This window comes from Nerophis lumbriciformis, linkage group LG13, assembly GCF_033978685.3.
Source record: "Nerophis lumbriciformis linkage group LG13, RoL_Nlum_v2.1, whole genome shotgun sequence".
NCBI lineage: Eukaryota > Metazoa > Chordata > Actinopteri > Syngnathiformes > Syngnathidae > Nerophis > Nerophis lumbriciformis.
The window spans coordinates 33,562,085-33,584,311 of record NC_084560.2 but is presented as its reverse complement, the minus strand read 5'-3'; the positions used below and the strand labels follow the sequence as shown (position 1 = coordinate 33,584,311).

Below are 22,227 nucleotides of genomic sequence, written 5' to 3'. Positions count from 1 at the left end.
AGGCGGACTTCTACCTCCTTTTTCTGAGTGTTGATGTAGAGAGGAGGTGGCGAAATGAAGGAGGAGGAGTTCTGTGTGCAGGATTCCATCACTCTTAGCAACAGCTTTGTCGTTACCATGGCAACGCCGTTTAATGTTCTCTGCTCCCGCCTCGTCCTCTCTCTCTCTCTCTCTCCCTCTCTCTCTCTCTCTCTCTCTCTCTCGTCTTCACTTCCTTCCTGCGTTGCCACGGCGATTCTCCGGGACGAGGAGCCGCATCGCTCAGCGCCAGTGTCGGAGCGCCGAGTCCAGCAGACAATCCTTCATTCTGACCTCTTCCGCCCGTCAACTTTCACTTCCTCGCCTCCTGCGTGGGAGCGCGACGAAGATCAACGGCGTTCCCCGGTCGGCCGCCCCGCTGACGTCACGGCAAGTTGGATGAACTCCCGTCTTCTCCCCACACCGACTGGCATCCATGTTGGCAGTCTGACAATCGGCCGACAACCTCTCGCCTCCTCCTCCATGCCGACATGAACGCGGAGGAGTCAGCGCTGTCCCCCGAGGAGGAGGTAGAAGAGATGAAACTTGAGGAAGCGGAGAGCCAGGAGGTGCGTCAGAGTGAGGAGGAGGAGGAGCAGGAGGACGGAGAGCAACACCTGGAGCTGGCGGTGCAGCCGAATGTCGAGGCGGCGCAAGAGCAGGTGGAGAAACTGGCAGAAGAGCAACAAATGAAGGAGATGCTACAAGTGGAGGAGGAGGACCAGGAAGAAACGGAGGAAGTGCTACTAATGGGAGCAAAGGAGGTGCAGGAGGAGGAACCAACTGAGGAGGTGCGTCTGGAAGAGCAAGAAACGGAGGAAGTGATACTAGTGGGAGAGGAAGGGGTGCAGAAGGAGGAAGAGGTGGAAGAAAAGGAGGTGCAGAAGGAGGAAGAGGTGGAAGAAAAGGAGGTGCAGAAGGTGGAAAATAAGGAGGTTGAGAAGGAGGAAGACGTGGAAGAAAAGGAGATGCAGAAGGAGGAAGAGGTGGAAGATAAGGAGTTGCAGAAGGAGGAAGAGGTGGAAGATAAGGAGGTGCAGAAGGAGGAAGAGTTGGAAGAAAAGGAGGCGCAGGAGGAGGAAGAGGTGGAAGAAAGGGAGGCGCAGGAGGAGGAAGAGTTGGAAGAAAGGGAAGTGCAGAAGGCGGAAGAGGTGAAAGAAAAGGAGGTGCAGAAGGAGGAAGAGGTGGAAGAAAAGGAGATGCAGGAGGAGGAAAAGGTGGAAGAAAAGGAGATGCAGAAGGAGGAAGAGGGGGAAGAAAAGGAGGTGCAGGAGGAGGATAAGGGGGATGAAAAGGAGGTGCAGGAGGAGGAAAAGGTGGAAGAAAAGGAGGTGCAGAAGGAGGACGAGGTGGAAGACAATGAGGTGCAGGAGGAGGAAGAGGTGGAAGAAAAGGAGATGCAGAAGGAGGGGGAGTTGGAAGAAAAGGAGGTGCAGGAGGAGGAAGAGTTGGAAGAAAAGAAGGTGCAGGAGGAAGAAGAGGTGGGAGAAAAGGAGATGCAGAAGGAGGGAGAGTTGGAAGAAAAGGAGATGACAGAGGAGGAAGAGGTGGAAGAAAAGGATGTGCAGGAGGAGGAAGAGGTGGATCCAACTGAGGAGGTGCAGAAGGAGGAAGAGCAAGAAATGGAAGAGGTGCAAAGACACAATGAGGTGATAATAGTGGGAGAGGAGGAGGTGCCGGAGGAGGAAGAGTTGGAAGAAAAAGAGGTGCAGGACGAAGAGGAGAATCCAACTGAGGAGGTGCTTCTAAATGGCCAGCGGGGGGAGAAAGAGGAGGTGCTCCAGCTTGAAGCAGAGGAGGAAGTGCAAGAAATGGAGGAGGTACTAAATAAGGAAAAGGAGGTGAAGCAGGTGGAGGAGGTGCAGCAAGGAGAAGAGCAACAAATGAAGGAGGTGCTTCAGGAGGAGAAAGAAGAGGAACAGAAGGAAGAGAAAGAGGAGGTGTATAAGGTGGAGGAACAACACATGGACCAGGCTCTGCTGAAAATGCAGCAGGTGAACGCAAAGGAGGCGCAACATGGCTGGGACGAGGAGCAGGAGGAGATGCAGGACTTTGTGGATCTTTTGGATCAGACCCACAACAGTCAAGTTCTGAATCGTCTTAGAGGAATGTAAGTAAAGAGGAAGTGCTGCAGCTGATGACGTCATACTGATGATGTCATACTGATGATGTCATGTTGTGCTGCTGAGAAGGATTTCAAGTGGATGGGAGCGCGATGTGTGTGTGTGTGTGTGTGTGTGTGTGGGTGTGTGTGTGTGTGTGTGTGTGTGTGTGTGTGTGTGTGTGTGTGTGTGTGTGTGTGTGTGTGTGTGTGTGTGCACGTGAAACAATTGCAACATCACAGCCTTGCCAAGCAGCCAGTCAAGACCCTCACAGGACCTACTAGAACTTGACCCGGTCCACTTTGGCACTTTTTGGACATTTCTAAGTCCTGCATCAGTGAGAGTTACACATTTCTAGTGAGAATAGCACAGGTCCACAATTATTGGACTCTGACGGAACAGTTTTTCCCGTCCTGTTCCCAAACCAGGAAATGTGCTGCTACTGCCTTGGTGGAGGTAACCCGACTGGACTCTAAAACAGGATTGAACGTGTTGCTAGATACACGTACACACATAAACACGCACACACATACACACACACACACACACTGGCAAGTCCAAGGTGTGAGGGAGACCCATCGAGTCCAAAAGTCTCTCACTTCTGCCCATGTGCAGCAGAAGTGGACAACTACGGCGCTGGCGATCCAAAACACCGTCAGACGGTTAAAGAGCTCCAAGGAGTCCAAGATGGCCGTCATCAGTCCAGGAGGGGTGTCGCAGCGAGACTGGAATCATTAGGTGTGTGTGTGTGTGTGTGTGTGTGTGTGTGTGTGTGTGTGTGTGAATGAGATTACACCAACAGGTTCCTGCCGTGTGCAGGAGCACATATTTGTGTATGTCGCTGGCCAGTTTCCTTGGCAACCACACACAAGTGCCTTCCATGCAGAAAACAAAGATGGAGATGGCTTTATATGTCCTTTGGTTTGCACCACGTTGTTGTGTGCGTGTGTGTGTGCGTTGTGTGTGTGTGTGTGCGTGCGTGCGTGTGTTTGTGCGTGTGTGTTTTTGTGTGTGAGTGTGCGTGCGTGCGTGCGTGCGTGCGTGCGTGCGTGCGTGCGTGCGTGTGTGTGTGTGTGTGTGTGTGTGTGTGTGTGTGTGTGTGTGAAGGCATGCAGGTCTTCCAAAAATGCACCTTATGCGTGGAGCTCTGATAAAAGTGTACATTTGGGGAAAGTTGTGTCCACACAACACTGACACCAAAGCGTATTCCAATCATAATAGTGTTTTGTTTTTTTTCCAGGCAGAAATATAAACACACATCACAGAGGTAAGACATGCACACACACACACATTCTTTCACTCACCATGTAACTTAAAAACATCTCTGCTTCCTGCTGTTACCATGGAAACTAAAACCTATTCTATCCTGTTTAGAAGCAAGGTTGCCATGACAACAATAGGATGCCTTTCAACTGCAGAGGTCAAGCTAATGCATACGTGTGTCAATTACCTTTTAAAATGATGATTTAAAGATGTTTTTTTTAAGTTTAAGTGTATTCATTTATGTTCGTTTATCTTTTTGATTTAAAGTATTTGCAAAATTTAAATGTAAGTATATTCATTTATTTTAATTTTTTCTATCTAATTTCTTTGTAAATTTAGATGTTTTTAATCTAAATTTATTTCCTCAATTAATTTCTTGTGAACTACAAATTAAATGTTTTTAACTAAGTATATTCATTTATTTATATATTTATTATATTTTAATATTCTTCTATTTATATTAATTTTAAAGTTAGGTTCACTCATGTATGTTTTAATTTTAATTTGTTAATTTAAAATATTTTTTAAATATGGTCAAATGAAATATGTGTTTATTTATTTATTTAATGCTTTTTTGGGAAATGTATTAGTTGTATTAAATTTAGTCGTTTATTTTTGAATATTCTACAAAACCCAAAACCAGTTGTGTAAATGGTAAATAAAAACAGAATACAATTATTTGCAAATCCTTTTCAACTTATATTCAGTTGAACAGACTGCAAAGACAAGATACTTAATGTTCGAACTGGTAAATGTTTTGCAAATATTAGCTCATTTGGAATTTGACGCCTGCAACAGGTTTCAAAAAAGCTGGCACTAGTGGCAAAAAAGAGTGAGAAAGGAACGGGCTAATTGGGAACAGGTGGGTGCCATGATTGAGTATAAAAGCAGCTTTCATGAAATGCTCAGTCATTCACAAACAAGGATGGACCGAGGGTCACCACTTTGTGAACAAATGCGTGAGCAAATTGTCGAACAGTTTAAGAACAACCTTTCTCAACCAGCTATTGCAAGGAATTTAGGGATTTCACCATCTACGGTCCGTAATATCATCAAAAGGTTCAGAGAATCTGGAGAAATCACTGCACGTAAGCGGCAATGCCCGTGACCTTCGATCCCTCACAGTACTTCATCAAAAGTCGACATCAGTGTGTAAAGGATATCACCACATGGGCTCAGGAACACTTCAGAAAACCACTGTCAGTAACTACAGTTGGTTGCTACATCTGTAAGTGCAAGTTAAAACTCTACTATGTAAAGCAAAATCCATTTATCAACAACACAAGTGGAAAAGTGTTCTGTGGTCTGGCGGACCAAAAAGGAAAATAACCATCCGGACTGTTATCGGCCAAAGTTCAAAAGCCAGCATCTGTGATGGTATGGGGGTGTATTAGTGCCCAAGGCATGGGTAACTTACACATCTGTGAAGGCACCATTAATGCTGAAAGATTTTGGAGCAACATGTTGCCATCCAAGCAACATCATCATGGACGCCCCTGCTTATTTCAGCAAGACAATGCCAAGTCACATTCTGCACGTGTGGCTTCGTAGTAAAAGACTAAACTGGCCTGCCTGTAGTCCAGACCTGTCTCCCATTGAAAATGTGTGGCGCATTATGAAGCCTAAAATACGACAACGTAGACCCCCGGACTGTTGAACAACTTAAGCTGTACATCAAGCAAAAATGGGAAATAATTCCACCTGAGCTCATGGAAAGGCCATGTAACACAGTGGTAAAAATGCCCCTGTGCCAACTTTTTTGCAATGTGTTGCTGCCATTAAATTCTAAGGTAAGGATTATTTGCAAAAAAAATTAAGTTTCTCAGTGTGAACATTAAATATCTTGTCTTTGCACTCTATTCAATTGAATATAAGTTGAAAAGGATTTACAAATCATTGTATTCTGTTTTTATTTACCATTTACACAAAGTGCCAACTTCACTGGGTTTTGGGTTTTGTATTTAAATGTGTTTGTAAGTTTAAATGTAAATATGTTTTTATTGTATTTACCCGTAATTGATATATTTTTTACTATTTAGGTATAGTAATTTATTTTTAATTATTCTATTTAAATGTGTTTGTTTTGTGTTCATAATTGTGTATATATATATGTATATATGTATATATATATGTAGATGGATGGAAATGTATATACGTATATATGAATATATACATATGTATACATGTATATATGTACAAATATGTTTGTAAGTATACTAATGTATATATATACAGTATATATATATAAAGATATATATATATATATATATATATATATATATATATATATATATATATATACTCAACTGGGTCTGACCAGTTCTACTATGGAACAAACAGACATGTCACATCTGTGAGGGTGCAAAGTGGCATCTACCGCTGTCACTTAAGACAGATGAGCGCCTCCAAAGAGAGAAAAAAAAAGTAGCCTGAGCGACTGCAGGTGGCGCCGTGGAGGCGAGGCAAGCCTTAGCACATCCGTCACGCTGCCTTGTGTCGTCACGCTAATCCTCTGCAGTTGTCCTTTTTAAGGACATGTACCCCAAAATGTAACTGCTAGCTCATCAACCCCTGCCATCACTACCTGGTTTCACCTGGTTAAACGAAAGCTGTCATTGTTGGGCCACATTCCCTCCAAACTACTGCGTGTCTCTCAAGTCTGCAATATGCATTTAAAAATAGAGTTCAATTATAAGATGAGTAGTGAAAAAAGACACACAATTAAATAATAAAGACACAATACAATCATTTTACAAAACCCAAAACCAGTGAAGTTGGCATGTTGTGTAAATGGTAAATAAAAACAGAATACAATGATTTGCAAATCCTTTTCAACTTATATTAAATTGAATAGAGTGCAAAGACAAGATACTTAATGTTCGAACTGAGAAACTTAATTTTTTTTGCAAATAATCATTAACTTAAAATTTAATGGCAGCAACACATTGCAAAAAAGTTGGCACAAGGGCCTTTTTACCACTGTGTTACATGGCCTTTCCTTTTAACAACACTCAGTAAACGTTTGAGAACTGAAGAGACTAATTTTTGAAGCTTTTCAGGTGGAATTATTTCCCATTCTTGCTTGATGTACAGCTTAAGTTGTTCAACAGTCTTCGTTGTGGTATTTTACGCTTCATATTGCGCCACACATTTTCAATGGGAGACAGGTCTGGTACACAGGCAGGCCAGTCTAGTACCCGCACTCTTTTACTATGAAGCTACGTTGATGTAACACCTGCAGAAAGTGGCTTGGCATTGTCTTGCTGAATTAAAGCAGGAGTGCCCATGAAAACGTTGCTTGGATGGCAACATATGTTGCTCCAAATCCTGTATGTACTTTTCAGCATTAATGGTGCCTTCACAGATGTGTAAGTTACCCATGCCTTGGCCACTAATACACCCCCATACCATCACAGATGCTGGCTTATGAACTTTGCGCCCATAACAATCCGGATGGTTCGTTTCCTCTTTGGTTCGGAGAGCACAACGTCCACAGTTTCCAAAAACAAATTGAAATTTGGACTCGTAAGACCACAGAACACTTTTCCACTTTGCATCAGTCCATCTTAGATGAGCTTGGGCCGAGCGAAACGTTTCTGGGTGTTGTTGATAAATGACTTTGGCTTTGCAGAGTAGAGTTTTAACTTGCACTTACAGATTTTTCCGGATACAGGGTCCAATAGGGCTGATCTTGCCAATAGTTTTAATACCTTTATTGCTTCTATTGGGGAAAACCTATCTAGTAAAATAAGTCAACCTCCAGGGTATTCCTTTAAATATTTTTTATCAGGCAGCTACCCTAGCTCCTTTTTCATGCAGCCAACCGACATCAATGAGTTTTATACGATCATTATGGACCTAAAGTCATCACATACAGCTGGAGTGGACGGGATATGTAGCAAAATCTTGAAAGCCATAGCAAATGTGATCACAAATCCTCTTTGTCACTGTATAAACCTGTCACTTAGTGCTGGAATTGTACCCAAAATGTCCAAAGTGGCAAAAGTAATCCCAATTTTTAAATCAGGTGATACAAATGATATGAACAATTATAGGCCAATTTCAATTTTACCAACATTTTCAAAAAAATTTGAGAAAGTGGTCTATAACCGATTGAATGGCTTTCTAGAAAAACTAGATATCCTTGTCCCCTCCCAATATGGTTTTCGTAAAAAAAAGCACCACCTGTATGGCTATACTCGACCTCTTGGAAAGAGTCATTGACTGTATTGAAGAAGGAAAATGCGGTATTGGCATTTTTTTGGATCTGTCCAAGGCCTTTGACACAATAGACTTTGAGATCTTATAGTATAAACTATACCACTATGGTGTCAGAGGGGTACCTCTCGATTGGTTCCGTTATTACCTATACGGAAGGCAACAATGTGTATGCGTCAATGATCACAATTCACCCTGTATGACCATAAATTATGGGGTTCCCCAGGGATCCATCTTGGGGCTTTTCCTTTTTATCCTATACATAAATGATTTTGTAAACTCCTCCGAAACTTTTCATAAAATAATTTTTGCTGATGATACACATTTGTTTACCTCACACAGGAGCCTACACGATCTACAAGTAACTATCAATTCAGAGCTTGTGAAAGTAGATTCCTGGTTCAAATGCAATAAGCTCTCACTTAATGTTAATAAAACTAATTTTATTTTATTTCGTTCTCATAAAAACCGGACAAATACTGAGCACTGCCATATCAACATCAATGGGCAGGAAATACAGAGAGTGTACTCCACAAACTTCCTGGGGGTCATCATTGACGAATACCTCAATTTCAAATGTCACATTAGCCATCTGTTAAACAAATTATCCAAATATGTTGGCCTGTTCTTTCACCTTTGTCATTATCTTCCTCTTTATGCTCTACTTACCTTTATATAAAACTCTCTTTGAACCACATCTAAACTACTGTAATGTCATCTGGTGTAACACCTTCCCTACCTACCTTCACAAATTAGAATCCATGCAAAAGAAAATCATACGGGCCCTGTCATGGTCCAAGTTTAATGCCCCCACTCGACATCTATTCCATAATTATCATCTTTTAAGACTGACAGAGTTCAATATTTATCACAATGCTTGTCTAACCTATCAAGTCATTCACAGGCTGAATCTTAGGCTCTGTAGCTTGGTTCCTATCTATCATCCCCAGCATGCCCACAACACTCGTAACTTAGATCTGATATCAGGTAAACATTGTCTACTGGCTTGTACTGCTCGAAGGGTTGTATGCAGGGGACCAAAGATTTGGAACCGGCTTAATGAGAGCCTCAAGATGCTGTATCCATTCTCCAACTTCAAAAAGAAACTGAAAACTTACCTATTAACCACCTATCTCTAATGCCTCATGTGGGGTAGACTACTGTTGGGTTTTGCATGGTTGAATGAATGTATGTATGTATGTGAATGCTTGCTTTAGTACTGTTATCTTGTGTTTATCATATAGTGTTGTTGTTTTTTTGTGCTTGCCACCATGTTTCATCATTCCATGTATATACTGTCCTCTGGACCCACTGTCAAAAGCTTCTTCTAGCTTATTTGGGGGACCCTTTCACTTACCAACATCTTTAAATGATATTCACTACAATTGTGATTGTTCTATGGTATTGTGAATAAACTTGAAACAAACAAGATGTAGCGACCAACTGTAGTTACTGACAGTGGTTTTCTGAAGTGTTCCTGAGCCCATGTGGTGATATCCTTTACACACTGATGTCGTTTTTGATGCAGTACCGCCTGAGGGATCCAAGGTCACGGGCATTGCCGCTTACGTGCAGGGATTTCTCCAGATTTTCTGAACCTTTCGATAATATTACGGACCGTAGATGGTGAAATCCCTAAATTCCTTGCAATAGCTGGTTGAGAAATGTTGCTCTTAAAGAATTTGCTCATGCATTTGTTCACAAAGTGGTGTCCCTCGCACCATCCTTGTTTGTGAATGATTGAACATTTCATGGAAGCTGTTCCCATTGAATAATAATAATAATACATTTTATTTGGTATAGCGCTTTTCAGAGTACTCAAAGATGCTTTACAGGATAAATTGTTTTAATATAAAACAGTTCAAAGTAATAATATAAAATACAGGAAATATAAAAGCATAATAATACTGGATTCAATTAGCCTGTTCACCTGTGGAATATAACAAATAAGTGTTTGATGAGCATTCCTCAACTTTCTCAGTCTTTTTTGCCACTTGTGCCAGCTTTTTTGAAACATGTTGCTGGCACCAAATTCCAAATAAACTAATATTTGCAAAAAAAGTTTTCCAGTTCGAACGTTGAGTATCTTGTCTTTGCAGTCTATTCAATTGAATATAGGTTGAAAAGGATTTACAAATCATTGTATTCTGTTTTTATTTACCATTTATACAACATGCCAACTTCACTGGTTTTGGGTTTTGTATATAAATAAATGTAATTCAAAAGAATGAACCTCACAATATGAGTGTGTCCTTAGTGATGGTAACAAAGCACTTCCTGTTCTTGTTTGTGTGGACAGACTCAAAGTGGTTCTGGACCAGATGGACCATGGCGTGGTGGACCTGCAGGAGCTGCGTCGCAACCTGCAGCTGGCGGCCTCCATGTTGGACGCCGTCTACACGGACGAGACCAAGTAAGACAAATAACCCTTTGAAAAAAACTTTTGACCGCCGCCCGCGTGTTGCAGGCGTCTCCTGGACCCCGAGGACGAGCTCAGCGACCTGCAGGCCGAGTCGGTGCCGAGTGAGGTGCGCGATTGGCTGGCGTGCACCTTCAGCCGGAAGATGGGCGTGGCCAAGCGTCGCCCGGAAGAAAAACCCCGATTCCGCAGCATCGTCCACGCCGTGCAGGCCGGGATCTTTGTTGAGAGGTGAGCTTCGTCACAACGCTGCATCCAGACCACCACCATGTACCCCATTAGACAACTGACAGCCCAATTAGGACGGGTGAGGAACGAAAAGGACATCTGTGGACCTCAGGGTGAGGGCACGGCGTGATCACGTTAGTGCGGAGACATTCGCTCTGTGGAGCATGATAGCAATGATGATGATGATGATGGTGAAGTCCGCGGTCATTAGGGCTCAAATTAGTCGCCGTTGACAGCGAGGTATCGCTTCATCTGCCAGCGGCTTAACGACGCGTGAAATCAAAAATGATCAGCCACGCTGTGTTTAGACGGCCGTTACCATGGCGACTGACAATCCATCCTGCTCACAAAGTGCGGAGGAGGATGGGAGACTGTGCGCACGATATTTATATATCTGTGTGTGTGTGTGTGTGTGTGTGTGTGTGTGTGTGTGTGTGTGTGTGTGTGTGTGTGTGTGTGTGTGTGTGTGTGTGTGCGCGTGCGAGACAGGATGTACAGACGGACCTCCAACATGGCCGGACTCTCGTACCCGCCCACGGCTCTGACAGCTCTCAAGGTATATATAAAACCAAAAAAAAAAGTTTTATTGCTGCGGCAACAGTAATAAACAGGAAGTGACATCATCATGCGTCTCAGATGATGTCATTGAATAAAAACAGTCTTTCATCATTTTTAAATTGGTTATTTTTCCACAATACGTCACACATAATGTAAAAATAAAATGATTAAAAAAAAAACATTCTGAAATATGATATAATTAAATGTCACGCTTTGAATTCTGTTATGAGTTTTTTAAATTATATTTTATAACAATTGTTTTTATTTGTAATTTGTCATAATATATTGTATTATTTATTTATATTTTTAATGATAATATATTTTATTATTTATTAGTAATTCATGATATATTTTTATTTGTAATATATAATATTACATTTATACTTTTAATGTCTTGTTTTCATACTATTTGTATTAATAATTTGTGCTTGTATCGTTCTTGATGATTATTATTATTCCATACAAAGTAGGGCTGCCCCCTGCTGGCCTCCAGGTGTAACAACAGTGATGTTGTGTTTTCAGGACGTGGATCGGTGGTCCTTTGACGTGTTCCTTCTGCACGAAGCCACCGGAGACCACGCCCTCAAGTTCCTGGTCTACGAGCTGCTGACCCGCTATGACCTCATCAACAGGTTCAGGGTACACACATCTCCACGTCGTCGCCATGTGTGTGTGTGTCGTTACCATGGAGTCAGGACCAGTTGTAGCCACAGTCTGTCCTGTGTCCAGATCCCTGTCCCGGCTCTGGTGCAGTTCGTTGAGGCTCTGGAGAACGGCTACAGCAAACACAAGAACCCGTACCACAACCTGGTCCACGCCGCTGACGTCACCCAGACGGCACACTTCCTGATGCTGCACACCGGACTCATGGTACTGTTAGGCCCCGCCCCTTTGGGAGAGAAGAGTCCACCCAGATCCTTTTATTCTAAAGCGGTCTTAAATGATGATAGAATTGAAGTTTCACAATTTATTCTACAAAACAGGAGCACCGTATTTTCCGGACTATAGAGCAGCCACTACACTTTCAAAGGAAAACCAAATTTCCATATATATGCTGCACCAGACTATAAGCTGCAGATATATATATATATATATATATATATATATATGTATATATATATATATATATATATATATATATATATATATATATACATACGTTGTGAAATTAGCTATTTACACAGAAATATTTTATAAATGTTTATTTGCAGACCTTAATTGTTTCCAAACGGCTTATCAAACAAAACAGAAGTCATCGTCATGGACCCGCTAGTTTCGCAAGCTAGCTCTCCAATCAGCTAAACAGACTCGAAAACTCCACGGAGACATTTTGCTGAATTTACTGAGGAATTTGTGAAACTGAAACAATACAAAAGAATGTTGTTGTGAGTTAATAATACTAACACAGACACTCTAAACGTGGTAACATTTTAGCTAATGCTAATGACGCTGGCTTGATTACAATACGATAGCACGTAAAAATATGCATAAAAACACTTCTACAGAAATCACACATGGGATGGTTTAGTAAGTATAAACAGTTTTAGTTGTATTGTAAAACTTACAAACGTTGCTTGGAGTGATGAATGAAGAATCCCTACGAGACTGATAGAAGATGGAACGGCACTTGTACTTCCAGTTGAATGCACGAAATGGGAGATGAGTGAACTCATCCAAAAGATGGCACAAACAAAAACACCTTTTTTTAATGTCTTTGTTTCTTTTGCAGTATGGCCGTCAGCGAAGAAAAATCCATAAATTAGCCGCATTGTTTTATAAGCCGCAGGGTTCAAAGTGTAGAAAAAAAGTAGCGTCTTTTAGTTCAGAATCGACGGTAAGTACAAACAATACCAATAACAGCGCTGTGAGAGAGAGCCGGCCAATCTGAAGGTCGCAGCAGTCTCTAAAATGGTCACCCGTCTCTTCATGCTTTTGTCCAGCTAGGTTAATACGCCTCGACGGGTTTCAAACCTGAAAGTTATCTTGAAGCGTGTGTGCTGATTCCTCCTCTCTCAAGGCTGGTACTTTACAATACCATTGAACTGGAGACAATAATTCATGTATTTGATAACGTAACAGTCATCGTGTGTGTATCTTTTCTAGTAAAACGGAGGCCAATTCTGAGGCGTAGGTGGAAAATATTCCTCTATGCCAAACTATGGCAGCGCGGGCGTCTTCAATTTGGCTTGCAAGACTCCGCGAGCGGTGTATTAACTTCCTGTATTACTAGCCAGCGGTCTTGATAGTTGCCCTTTTGTTGCCACCTGGTGTCCAACAAAAGTAACTCCACCATTAGTTGTACTTGCAAGGCAACAGAGCACATCATTCACTTATATGAACAACCTTCCTTAGTCATGGTGCCTAATTAACCAGCACAAAAATTCAACAATCATGGTCACACATAACACAACCTGCTCATTGAAATTTGTGGATATTATAAAACACGTCCAATTATTAATTATGAAAAAAAACTATTAAAACTAAACCCACCCACCTACTCAGTGGCCTAGTGGTTAGAGTGTCCGCCCTGAGATCGGTAGGTTGTGAGTTCAAAAACCCCGGCCGAGTCATACCAAAGACTATTAAAAATGGGACCCATTACCTCCCTGCTTGGCACTCAGCATCAAGGGTTGGAATTGGGGGTTAAATCACCAAAATGATTCCCGGGCGCGGCCACCGCTGCTGCTCACTGCTCCCCTCACCTCCCAGGGGGTGATCAAGGGTGATGGGTCAAATGCAGAGAATAATTTCGCCACACCTAGTGTGTGTGTGACAATCATTGGCACTTTAACTTTTAACTTTAATTTAAATCCATTACAAGGGATGATGGAAAAAATGCAAAACACTCGCCCCCACGCTTTACCCATGTTTGGCACATTTTTGCTGCTTGATATTTCTGATTGGTTAAAAAACTTTAGGGAGGTTGAGGTAGGAGTCAATTTTCACATACTCTTAATAACCAATTATAATAATGATTAATTATATATCCATTATATTATTATAATAATATGTACTTATACATATATATGTATAGGCTATATATATATATATATATATAGTCGTGGTCAAAAGTTACACTTGTAAAGAACATAATGTCATGGCTGCCTTGAGTTTCCAATAATTTCTACAACTCTTATTTTTTTGTGATAGAGCAGTGGTTCTTAACCTTGTTTGAGATACCGAACCCCACCAGTTTCATATGCGCATTCACCAAACCCTTCTTTAGTGAAAAATAAAATATATATTTTTTTCAAATTCAAGACAAAGTTATGTTTTTTTACTGGTTTACAAAATGAACCGTGCATGAATATCACCTTGTTCAAAGAACAAAACCAACACAGTGCATGAACTCACAACAAATTACACACATGTAAATCAGTCTGACTTCTGCTGTTGCCGTATCCATAAAGCCGATAGGGAGAAGTTTTTATTTACACGATGAGTCGGGTGTGTCTGGACCTCCGCAGCGGAGGCTCCGTCGAACCCCTGAGGCCGACTCACCGAACCTCTATGGTTCGATCGAACCCAGGTTAATAACCACTGTGATAGAATGATTGGAGCACATACTTGTTGGTCACAAAAAACATCCATGAAGTTTGGTTCTTTTATGAATTTATTATGGGTCTACTGAAAATGTGAGCAAATCTGCTGGTCAAAAGTATACATACAGCAATGTTAATATTTGGTTACATGTCCCTTGGCACTTTCACTGCAATAAGGTGCTTTTGGTTGCCATCCACAAGCTTCTGGCAAGCTTCTGGTTGAATTTTTGACCACTTCTTTTGACAAAATTGGTGCAGTTCAGCTACATTTGTTGGTTTTCTGACATGGACTTGTTTCTTCAACATTGTCCACACGTCAGGACGTTGGGAAGGCCATTCTAAAACCTTAATTCTAGCCTGATTTAGCCATTCCTTCCTGGAACACCCAATTGCGCCCAAGACCCCACCTCCGGGCTGATGATTTTAGGTTGTCCTGAAGAATTTGGAAGTAATCCTCCTTTTTCATTGTCCCATTTATTCTCTGGAAAGCACCAGTTCCATTGGCAGCAAAACAGGCCCAGAGCATAATACTACCACCACCATGCTTGACGGTAGTAGTAGTGTTCCTGGGATTAAAGGCCTTACCTTTTCTCCTCCAAACATATTGCTGGGTATTGTGGCCAAAAAGCTACATTTTTGTTTCATCTGACCACAGAACTTTCCTCCAGAAGGTCTTATCTTTGTCCATGTTTTGTCAGATGAAACAACAATTGAGCTGTTTGACACTTATACACACATACAGAGGTGGGTAGAGTAGCCAGAAATTGTACTCAAGTAAGAGTACTGTTACTTTAGAGATTTATTACTCAAGTAAAAGTTAGGAGTAGTCACCCAAATATTTACTTGAGTAAAAGTAAAAAGTATGTTGTGAAAAAACTACTCAAGTACTGAGTAACTGATGAGTAACATACACACACACACACACATATATATATATATATATATATATATATACATACATACATATACATTGATATATACAGTATATAATTTATATGTATTTATTTTGCTGTTTTTGTTTACATGTTAAAGATGTTTTAATGAATATACATGCATGTTTAACATATAGATTCCTTTCTTTCATGAAGACTAGAATATAAGTTGGTGTATTACCTGATTCTGATGACTTGCGTTGATTGTAATCAGACAGTAGTGATGATAACGTCCACGTTTTCAAATGGAGGAGAAGAAAAGTTCCTCCTTTCTGTCTAATACCACATGAAAGTGGTGGGTTTTTGGCATCTTATTTGTACAGCTTCCATATTCGTTTTTATACACTTTAGAAGAAATATATTGGCGTCAAACTCCTTAGCTTGCTAGCTTGTTTGCGCTGGCTTTCGGAGACTCTTGTTTTGAAAGCGCAGGCGCGATGGAGCGGCACTTTTATTGTGAAGACAGGAACTGTGCAGTCAGTCTTTAGGCTTTTGACGGGATGTACGGTTGAAATAAAAAAGTATCTTTTTTCCTTCACACTTTTGATTGATTGATTGGAACTTTTATTAGTAGATTGCACAGTACAGTATATATTCCGTACAATTGACCACTAAATGGTAACACCCCAATAAGTTTTTCAACTTGTTTAAGTCAGGTCATGTGACCACCTGGCTCTGTTTGATTGGTCCAACGTCACCAGTGACTGCATCTGATTGGTGGAACGAAGTGAAACGTCACCAGTAAAGCAGGCACTTAGAAGGTCTGTCTGACAGACCAAAACAAACAAAGCGTGCATTAACAGATCGATAAAAATTAGTAGCGAGTAGCGAGCTGAATGTAGATAAAAGTAGCGGAGTAAAAGTAGCGTTCCCTCTCTATAAATATACTTAAGTAAAAGTAAAAGTATGTTGCATTAAAACTACTCTTAGAAGTACAATTTATCCCAAAAGTTACTCAAGTAGATGTAACGGAGTAAATGTAGCGCGTTACTACCCACCTCTGCACACATATATATATATATATATATATATATGCCCAAATTTTTAAGCCCAATGCGGCCCCCCAGTCAAAGTGTGTGCTTGTGTGTGTGTGTGTGTGTGTGTGTGTGTGTGTGTGTGTAGCACTGGCTCAGTGAGTTGGAGATCCTGGCGATGGTGTTTGCGGCTGCCATTCACGACTTCGAGCACACGGGAACAACCAACAACTTCCACATCCACACCAGGTAGGTACCTTCTGCAAAGTGAGCCCCCGTGCACGCTCGCCGGTGACGTGTGGCGCATGCCTCAGGTCGGAGGTGGCAATCTTCTACAACGACAGGTCGGTGCTGGAGAACCACCATGTGAGTGCTGCCTACAGGCTGATGGCGGAGGAGGACACCAACATCCTGGTCAACCTCAACAAGGAAGACTGGAGGTGCGCGCACATGAACACACACACACACACACACACAGTGTCAATAGGTTGTCACGTTGTCTCCAGGGAGCTGAGGGCGCTGGTCATCGAGATGGTGATGTCCACGGACATGTCGTGTCACTTCCAGCAGATTAAGACAATGAGGAACACCCTGACACAATCACACGGGTCAGTGACCTTTGACCCATGGCGCCAAGCCTATTTCTGGCAATGACTCAGATGTTCTGCTGGTCATGTGACATCCTGGCAGTTTGGACAAGGTGAAGGTTTTGTCTCTGATGCTTCACGCCGCCGACATCAGTCATCCCGCCAAAGCGTGGCCGCTGCACTTCCGCTGGACACACAGCCTGATGGAGGAGTTCTTCAGACAGGTGCGCACACACACACACACACACACACACACACATGCAATCCTGCATGTCTTTCTTGGCTGACATGCTGTGTTTTCCAGGGAGACAAAGAAGTGGAGCTCGGACTTCCTTTTTCTCCTCTCTGTGACCGCAAGGCAACCGTAATCGCACAATCACAGATTGGTAAGACTCAAACTATCAAGGAAGATTTGAATAATAAATACATCAAATAATGTACAATAAAGTGATTTAAAAAATGTTGAAAAACTGTAATAAAATGGCAATAATGATAATAGTGCCATACACACACACACACACATACATATATATATATACACACACACACACACACTTACATATATATATATATATATATATATATATATATATATATATATATATATATATATATATATATATTTACAAAATCAAGTCAATAAAGAAATATGAAAGTAAAAAAAAATACAAAATTGCTAAACAACTTAAATATTTCATAAATACAAATGTGTAAATTAAAAAATTCAATGATTAAAACATTTTTACAAATGTAATCAATGTTTAAAACATGTTTATGATTACAAAATTACAACAAAATAATTTAATAAAACTAATTAAATAAAGGAAAATGCATTATTTAAAAATTATAATATATTTATAAACGTAAAATGAAAAATACATAAATTAAAACTTACAAATAATGTCAATAAATGAATGAATCAAATACATAATGAACTTTGAAAATGAATTGAAATACTTAAAAAAAAAAAATTTTCCAAACAAAATAAGCCATGGTGCCAAACTGTTAACATCATTTTGAAAAGTTATGTTTTCATTTTTGTTTTAATTGAAAATACAACAATGACATTTTACAAATGTTCAATAATTCAAAATTATAGATATTCTGTTACGTTTATCAGGGGAAGGAGACGACACCACGAGGAAGGTCAGGTTAAGAGGTTTATTTAAACCTTTGATAAATGTGTGGGATGTGTACGCTACTCTAAGTGTGGTGCCAGACGATGTGTAGAGTTAATAATGTAAATGTTACCAGGGTTGTTGTAAGTGCGTGTTGGATGAATCCTTCGTCAGTCCAGAGGGGCGAGGCAAAGAGGTATCCATGGGCAGGCAGGTGGTCGGGGGCTGGAGAGAAGCGACAAGGTCCGTGTCCCAGCAGAGGTCAAGGATCGAGGGAAACAGTCTGGAATCCAAGGGGAAGTTGAGGTACACAACTCGAACATGGGGAAACAGTTAGGACACTGTGGAGGACACAAAGGACATGAGACGAGGAAAACTAGAAAGACCAGGACATACCAAGTACGCGGGAGGGGAAGCTAGAGACAGAATGCTTACTACAAAGAGTTGGCTACGTTCCGGCGTCAGCTCCCTGGATCCGCTGGTCTTTATACTGCTTGTCTTGATTAGGCCCAGGTGCGCTGATAGAAGATTGCCTGCAGCTTTGCCGTTGCGTGGGCGTGAAGCGCCCTGCGCGACCTGGGGCGTGTCCTGCTGGCAGAGTTGCAGGAGAAAAGCGGGTTCGAGCCCGTGCCGTGACATATTGAAAAATGAAAAAATATGTGACTTAAAACATAACAAATAAAGAAAAGGGAATGAATGAATACAACACAAAAAAAAATAGAATAAATAATGACTTCAAAATACAAATAAAAAAAATATGGAATATATTTTTGTCTATACCAAAAAAGAGCCAAACTACTTAAAAGGTTGAATAAGTTATTGTTTTAGGGTCTTGGAGGATTGTTTGCTGAACATAAAATTTTTCTAAAAAAAATCCGGACTCCAGATGGTGATCCGGATCACCCCCAAAATGGAATCACTTTCCTGAAATTTCATCAAAATAAAGCCATAACTTTTGGAACTAACACACAAACCTGCAAATACATCAAATAATCTAAAAAACGACCATTGAATGATTCACTCATTCATGTGTCCATGTAATTTTGTCCCCAACCACCACGTAAAATGTCACTTCCTGTCCGTCAGGTTTCATCGACTTCATCGTGGAGCCCACATTCAGTGTTCTGGTGGACATGACGGAGAAGGTGATCGCTCCTCTGATCGACGAGGACAGGAAGGGTCGGGAGACCGGAAACAGGCGGTCCAGGTATCACAACTCCCATAATGCACTTTGTTCATGAGTTAGCCCTTCAGGCAGTGACGTCACTCTGCTGCAGCCTCACAGGAAGTGGCTCCGTCACCGTGGAGTCCGTCCAACGACACAACAGCGGTCACCATGGCAGCCGCGACGACGGACAGTTGGACTTCTCGTTGACCGCCATTGACTTGCCGGCGCTGAGGACGCACCTGTCCGCCGTCATTGCCGGCAACAAGGAGCGGTGGAAGGAGCTCTCGGTGGACGGTGGGTGTGCACGTGCACATGTGCGGCGATGTGACGCCGAGTGTGCTTTGCGTGTGTCACCAGAGTTGGCCAATAAGGAGCGAGAGAAAGCGGAGTCTAGGAAGGACCTGCCGCAGGGCCCGGCGGACCTCGAACCCGCAGACCACTCCACGTGGAACGGTGCGAGTGGCGCGCGCACACTCGCCCCCAGCTCTCTGTGCGCTGACCTTGTTGCTATGGTGACACTTGCAGGGGCGGGGCCGAAAGAGGAGCAGGAAGACGACAAAGTGCCTGAAATCGCCTGACGCCCACTGCGAAGCGTTTGAGAGGGATGCCGTCGCCATGGCGACCGACGGCGCAGCGGCCTGGAAGCCTCCAGAACTTTTGTTTACTAGCGACCGCGAAGGCACCACGCGCTTCCTGGCAGCTTCATGGGCCAAACATAGAGGGGCGGAGCCTTGGAGCTGACAGGAAGTACCCGTTAGAGCGCCGAAGAACGAACCCAGACGCTTCTAGCCTTCACGTCCCAGCATGCATCAGTGCTGCGGACCACCGCTCTCCTCACGTGGCTTCTGGTGTTTTTACGCTCATCGTCGTCAATAAAGATCCACCGTCGCCACGGCAACGCCTGGTGGTGTGACGCGTGCAGTAGGTATTGTGTCGCTTCTGTAAACGTGCATTAAACGTTCTCCGCTTGTCTCAGTCACGTCTCCCGCAGGTCACTCTCAGAGGTCAAAGGTCACTTCATTAGGTACACAGCCCATGCCTTTGCAAAGACAACGTTGACTTGACACGCTCGCAGTTGTGTTCACTGAGCAGCCTGCAAATCAGGTTACTGCCGCCAGAGGGCGCCAGAGGAGCACGTGTAAATCAATGTCACATGTCATGGCTAACTGTGTTGTTGTTGTTGTGTACTCAGTGCAACCTTCTTCACGGCCATCCTCTTAAATCATCATCGTGTTGTCCCTGTAGGACAAACTCCCCAAAGTGTCTCACACGCAACCAGAATTTTCAGCAGAGTATCGTCTTGGCAGAAAGATGGCCAGTGATTTGTGTGCGTTCAAGAAAAGACGAGGACAAGCAGAATACTGAGAACATTAGGACTGAATTAGAGAGCAGCACAAGAACATGGTCAGGTGAGTGGTCCAACCCTGTCGCTGTCGATGCAGTGCAGAAGCCCATTGACAGAACGGCCTGTTTAAGAAATGTCAGAATGAGGATCCTAGCAGGCGCAAGGCATTGATAGAACATTGATTATACGTACACGCCCTTTAAAACTGACTTTGAAACATTGTTGCAAAATATTATTTTTTTTATTACATTTGTAAATTGAGACAACGTTGATGTCTAAAGTTGGATCCACGTTGTTGGGAAATGACCAAATTTCAATGGTCTAATCAACGTCACAACCTTGACATTGATTAAACGTTGTCAAAAGGCATGTTTCAACGTTGTATTTGTGTTGTTGAATATTGGTTGGGAAATGACCAAATTTCAATGGTCAAATCAATGTCACAACCTGACATTGATTAAATGTCGTCAAAAAGCATGTTGTTTCAACGTTGTTTTTGTGTTGTAGAATATTGGTTTGGGGCAGCACGGAGGAACAGGGGTTAGTGTGTGTGCCTCACAATACGAATGTCCTGGGTTCAATCCTGGGCTCAGGATCTTTCTGTGTGGAGTTAACATGTTCTCCCCGTGACTGCGTGGGACCCTCCGGGTACTCCGGCTTCCTCCCACCTCCAAAGACATGCACCTGGAGATAGGTTGATTGGCAACACTAAATTGGCCCTAGTGTGTGAATGTGAGTGTGAAAGCTGTCTGTCTTTCTGTCTTGGCCCTGCAATGAGGTGGCGACTTGTCCAGGGTGTACCCCGCCTTCCGCCGAATGCAGCTGAGATAGGCTCCAGCACCCCTTGCGACCCCAAATGGGACAAGCGGTAGAAAATGGATGGATGGATACTGGTTGGGAATTGACCAAAATTCAATGATCAAATCAACATCAGAAACCGACATTGAATAAACGTCATCAAAAAGTATTTAGTTTCAATGTTGTATTTGTGTTGTAGAATATTGGTTGGGAAATGACCAAATTTCAATGGTCAAATCAACGTCAGAACCCAACATTGATTAAACGTTGTCAAAAAGCATGTTGTTTCAACGTATTTGTGTTGTACAATATTGGTCAGGAAATGACCAAATTTCAATGGTCAAATCAACGTCACAACCTGACATTGATTAAACGTTGTCAAAAAGCATGTTGTTTCAAAGTTGTATTTGTGTTGTAGAATATTGGTTGGGAAACGACCAAATTTCAATGGTCAAATCAACGTCAGAACCCAACATTGATTAAACGTTGTCAAAAAGCATGTTGTTTCAACGTATTTGTGTTGTAAAATATTGGTTGCGAAATGACCAAAATTCAATGATCAAATCAACGTCACAACCTGACATTGATTAAACGTTGTCAAAAAGCATGTTTCAACGTTATGTTTTGAGTTGTAAAATATTGGGTGTGAAATGACCAAATTTCAATGGTCAAATCAACGTCAGAACCCAACATTGATTAAACGTTGTCAAAAAGCATGTTGTTTCAACGTATTTGTGTTGTACAATATTGGTCAGGAAATGACCAAATTTCAATGGTCAAATCAACGTCACAACCTGACATTGATTAAACGTTGTCAAAAAGCATGTTGTTTCAAAGTTGTATTTGTGTTGTAGAATATTGGTTGGGAAACGACCAAATTTCAATGGTCAAATCAACGTCAGAACCCAACATTGATTAAACGTTGTCAAAAAGCATGTTGTTTCAACGTATTTGTGT

At 41.9% G+C, this 22,227-nt stretch overlaps 1 protein-coding gene across 2 annotated transcripts; it reads left to right on the top strand.

Annotated features, from left to right (window-relative positions):
- Window positions 1–46: 46 nt before the first annotated feature.
- Window positions 47–21,960, top strand: pde1a (phosphodiesterase 1A, calmodulin-dependent). Of its 2 annotated transcripts, none has more exons than XM_061970984.2 (16): window positions 47–2,128; window positions 3,361–3,387; window positions 9,901–10,014; window positions 10,069–10,251; window positions 10,738–10,804; window positions 11,329–11,445; window positions 11,536–11,676; window positions 16,403–16,503; window positions 16,599–16,694; window positions 16,761–16,862; window positions 16,945–17,065; window positions 17,146–17,227; window positions 19,046–19,166; window positions 19,237–19,421; window positions 19,485–19,580; window positions 19,653–21,960. In XM_061970984.2, exons 1-16 carry the CDS (start codon window positions 510–512, stop codon window positions 19,703–19,705), a joined length of 3,225 nt encoding a protein of 1,074 aa, XP_061826968.2. In that variant the 5' UTR covers window positions 47–509; the 3' UTR covers window positions 19,706–21,960. The 2 variants fall into 2 exon arrangements, with proteins under 2 accessions (XP_061826968.2, XP_061826967.2); XM_061970983.2 differs by having other exon boundaries at window positions 50–2,128; window positions 16,569–16,694; window positions 19,653–21,959.
- The last annotated feature ends 267 nt before the right edge of the window (window positions 21,961–22,227 follow it).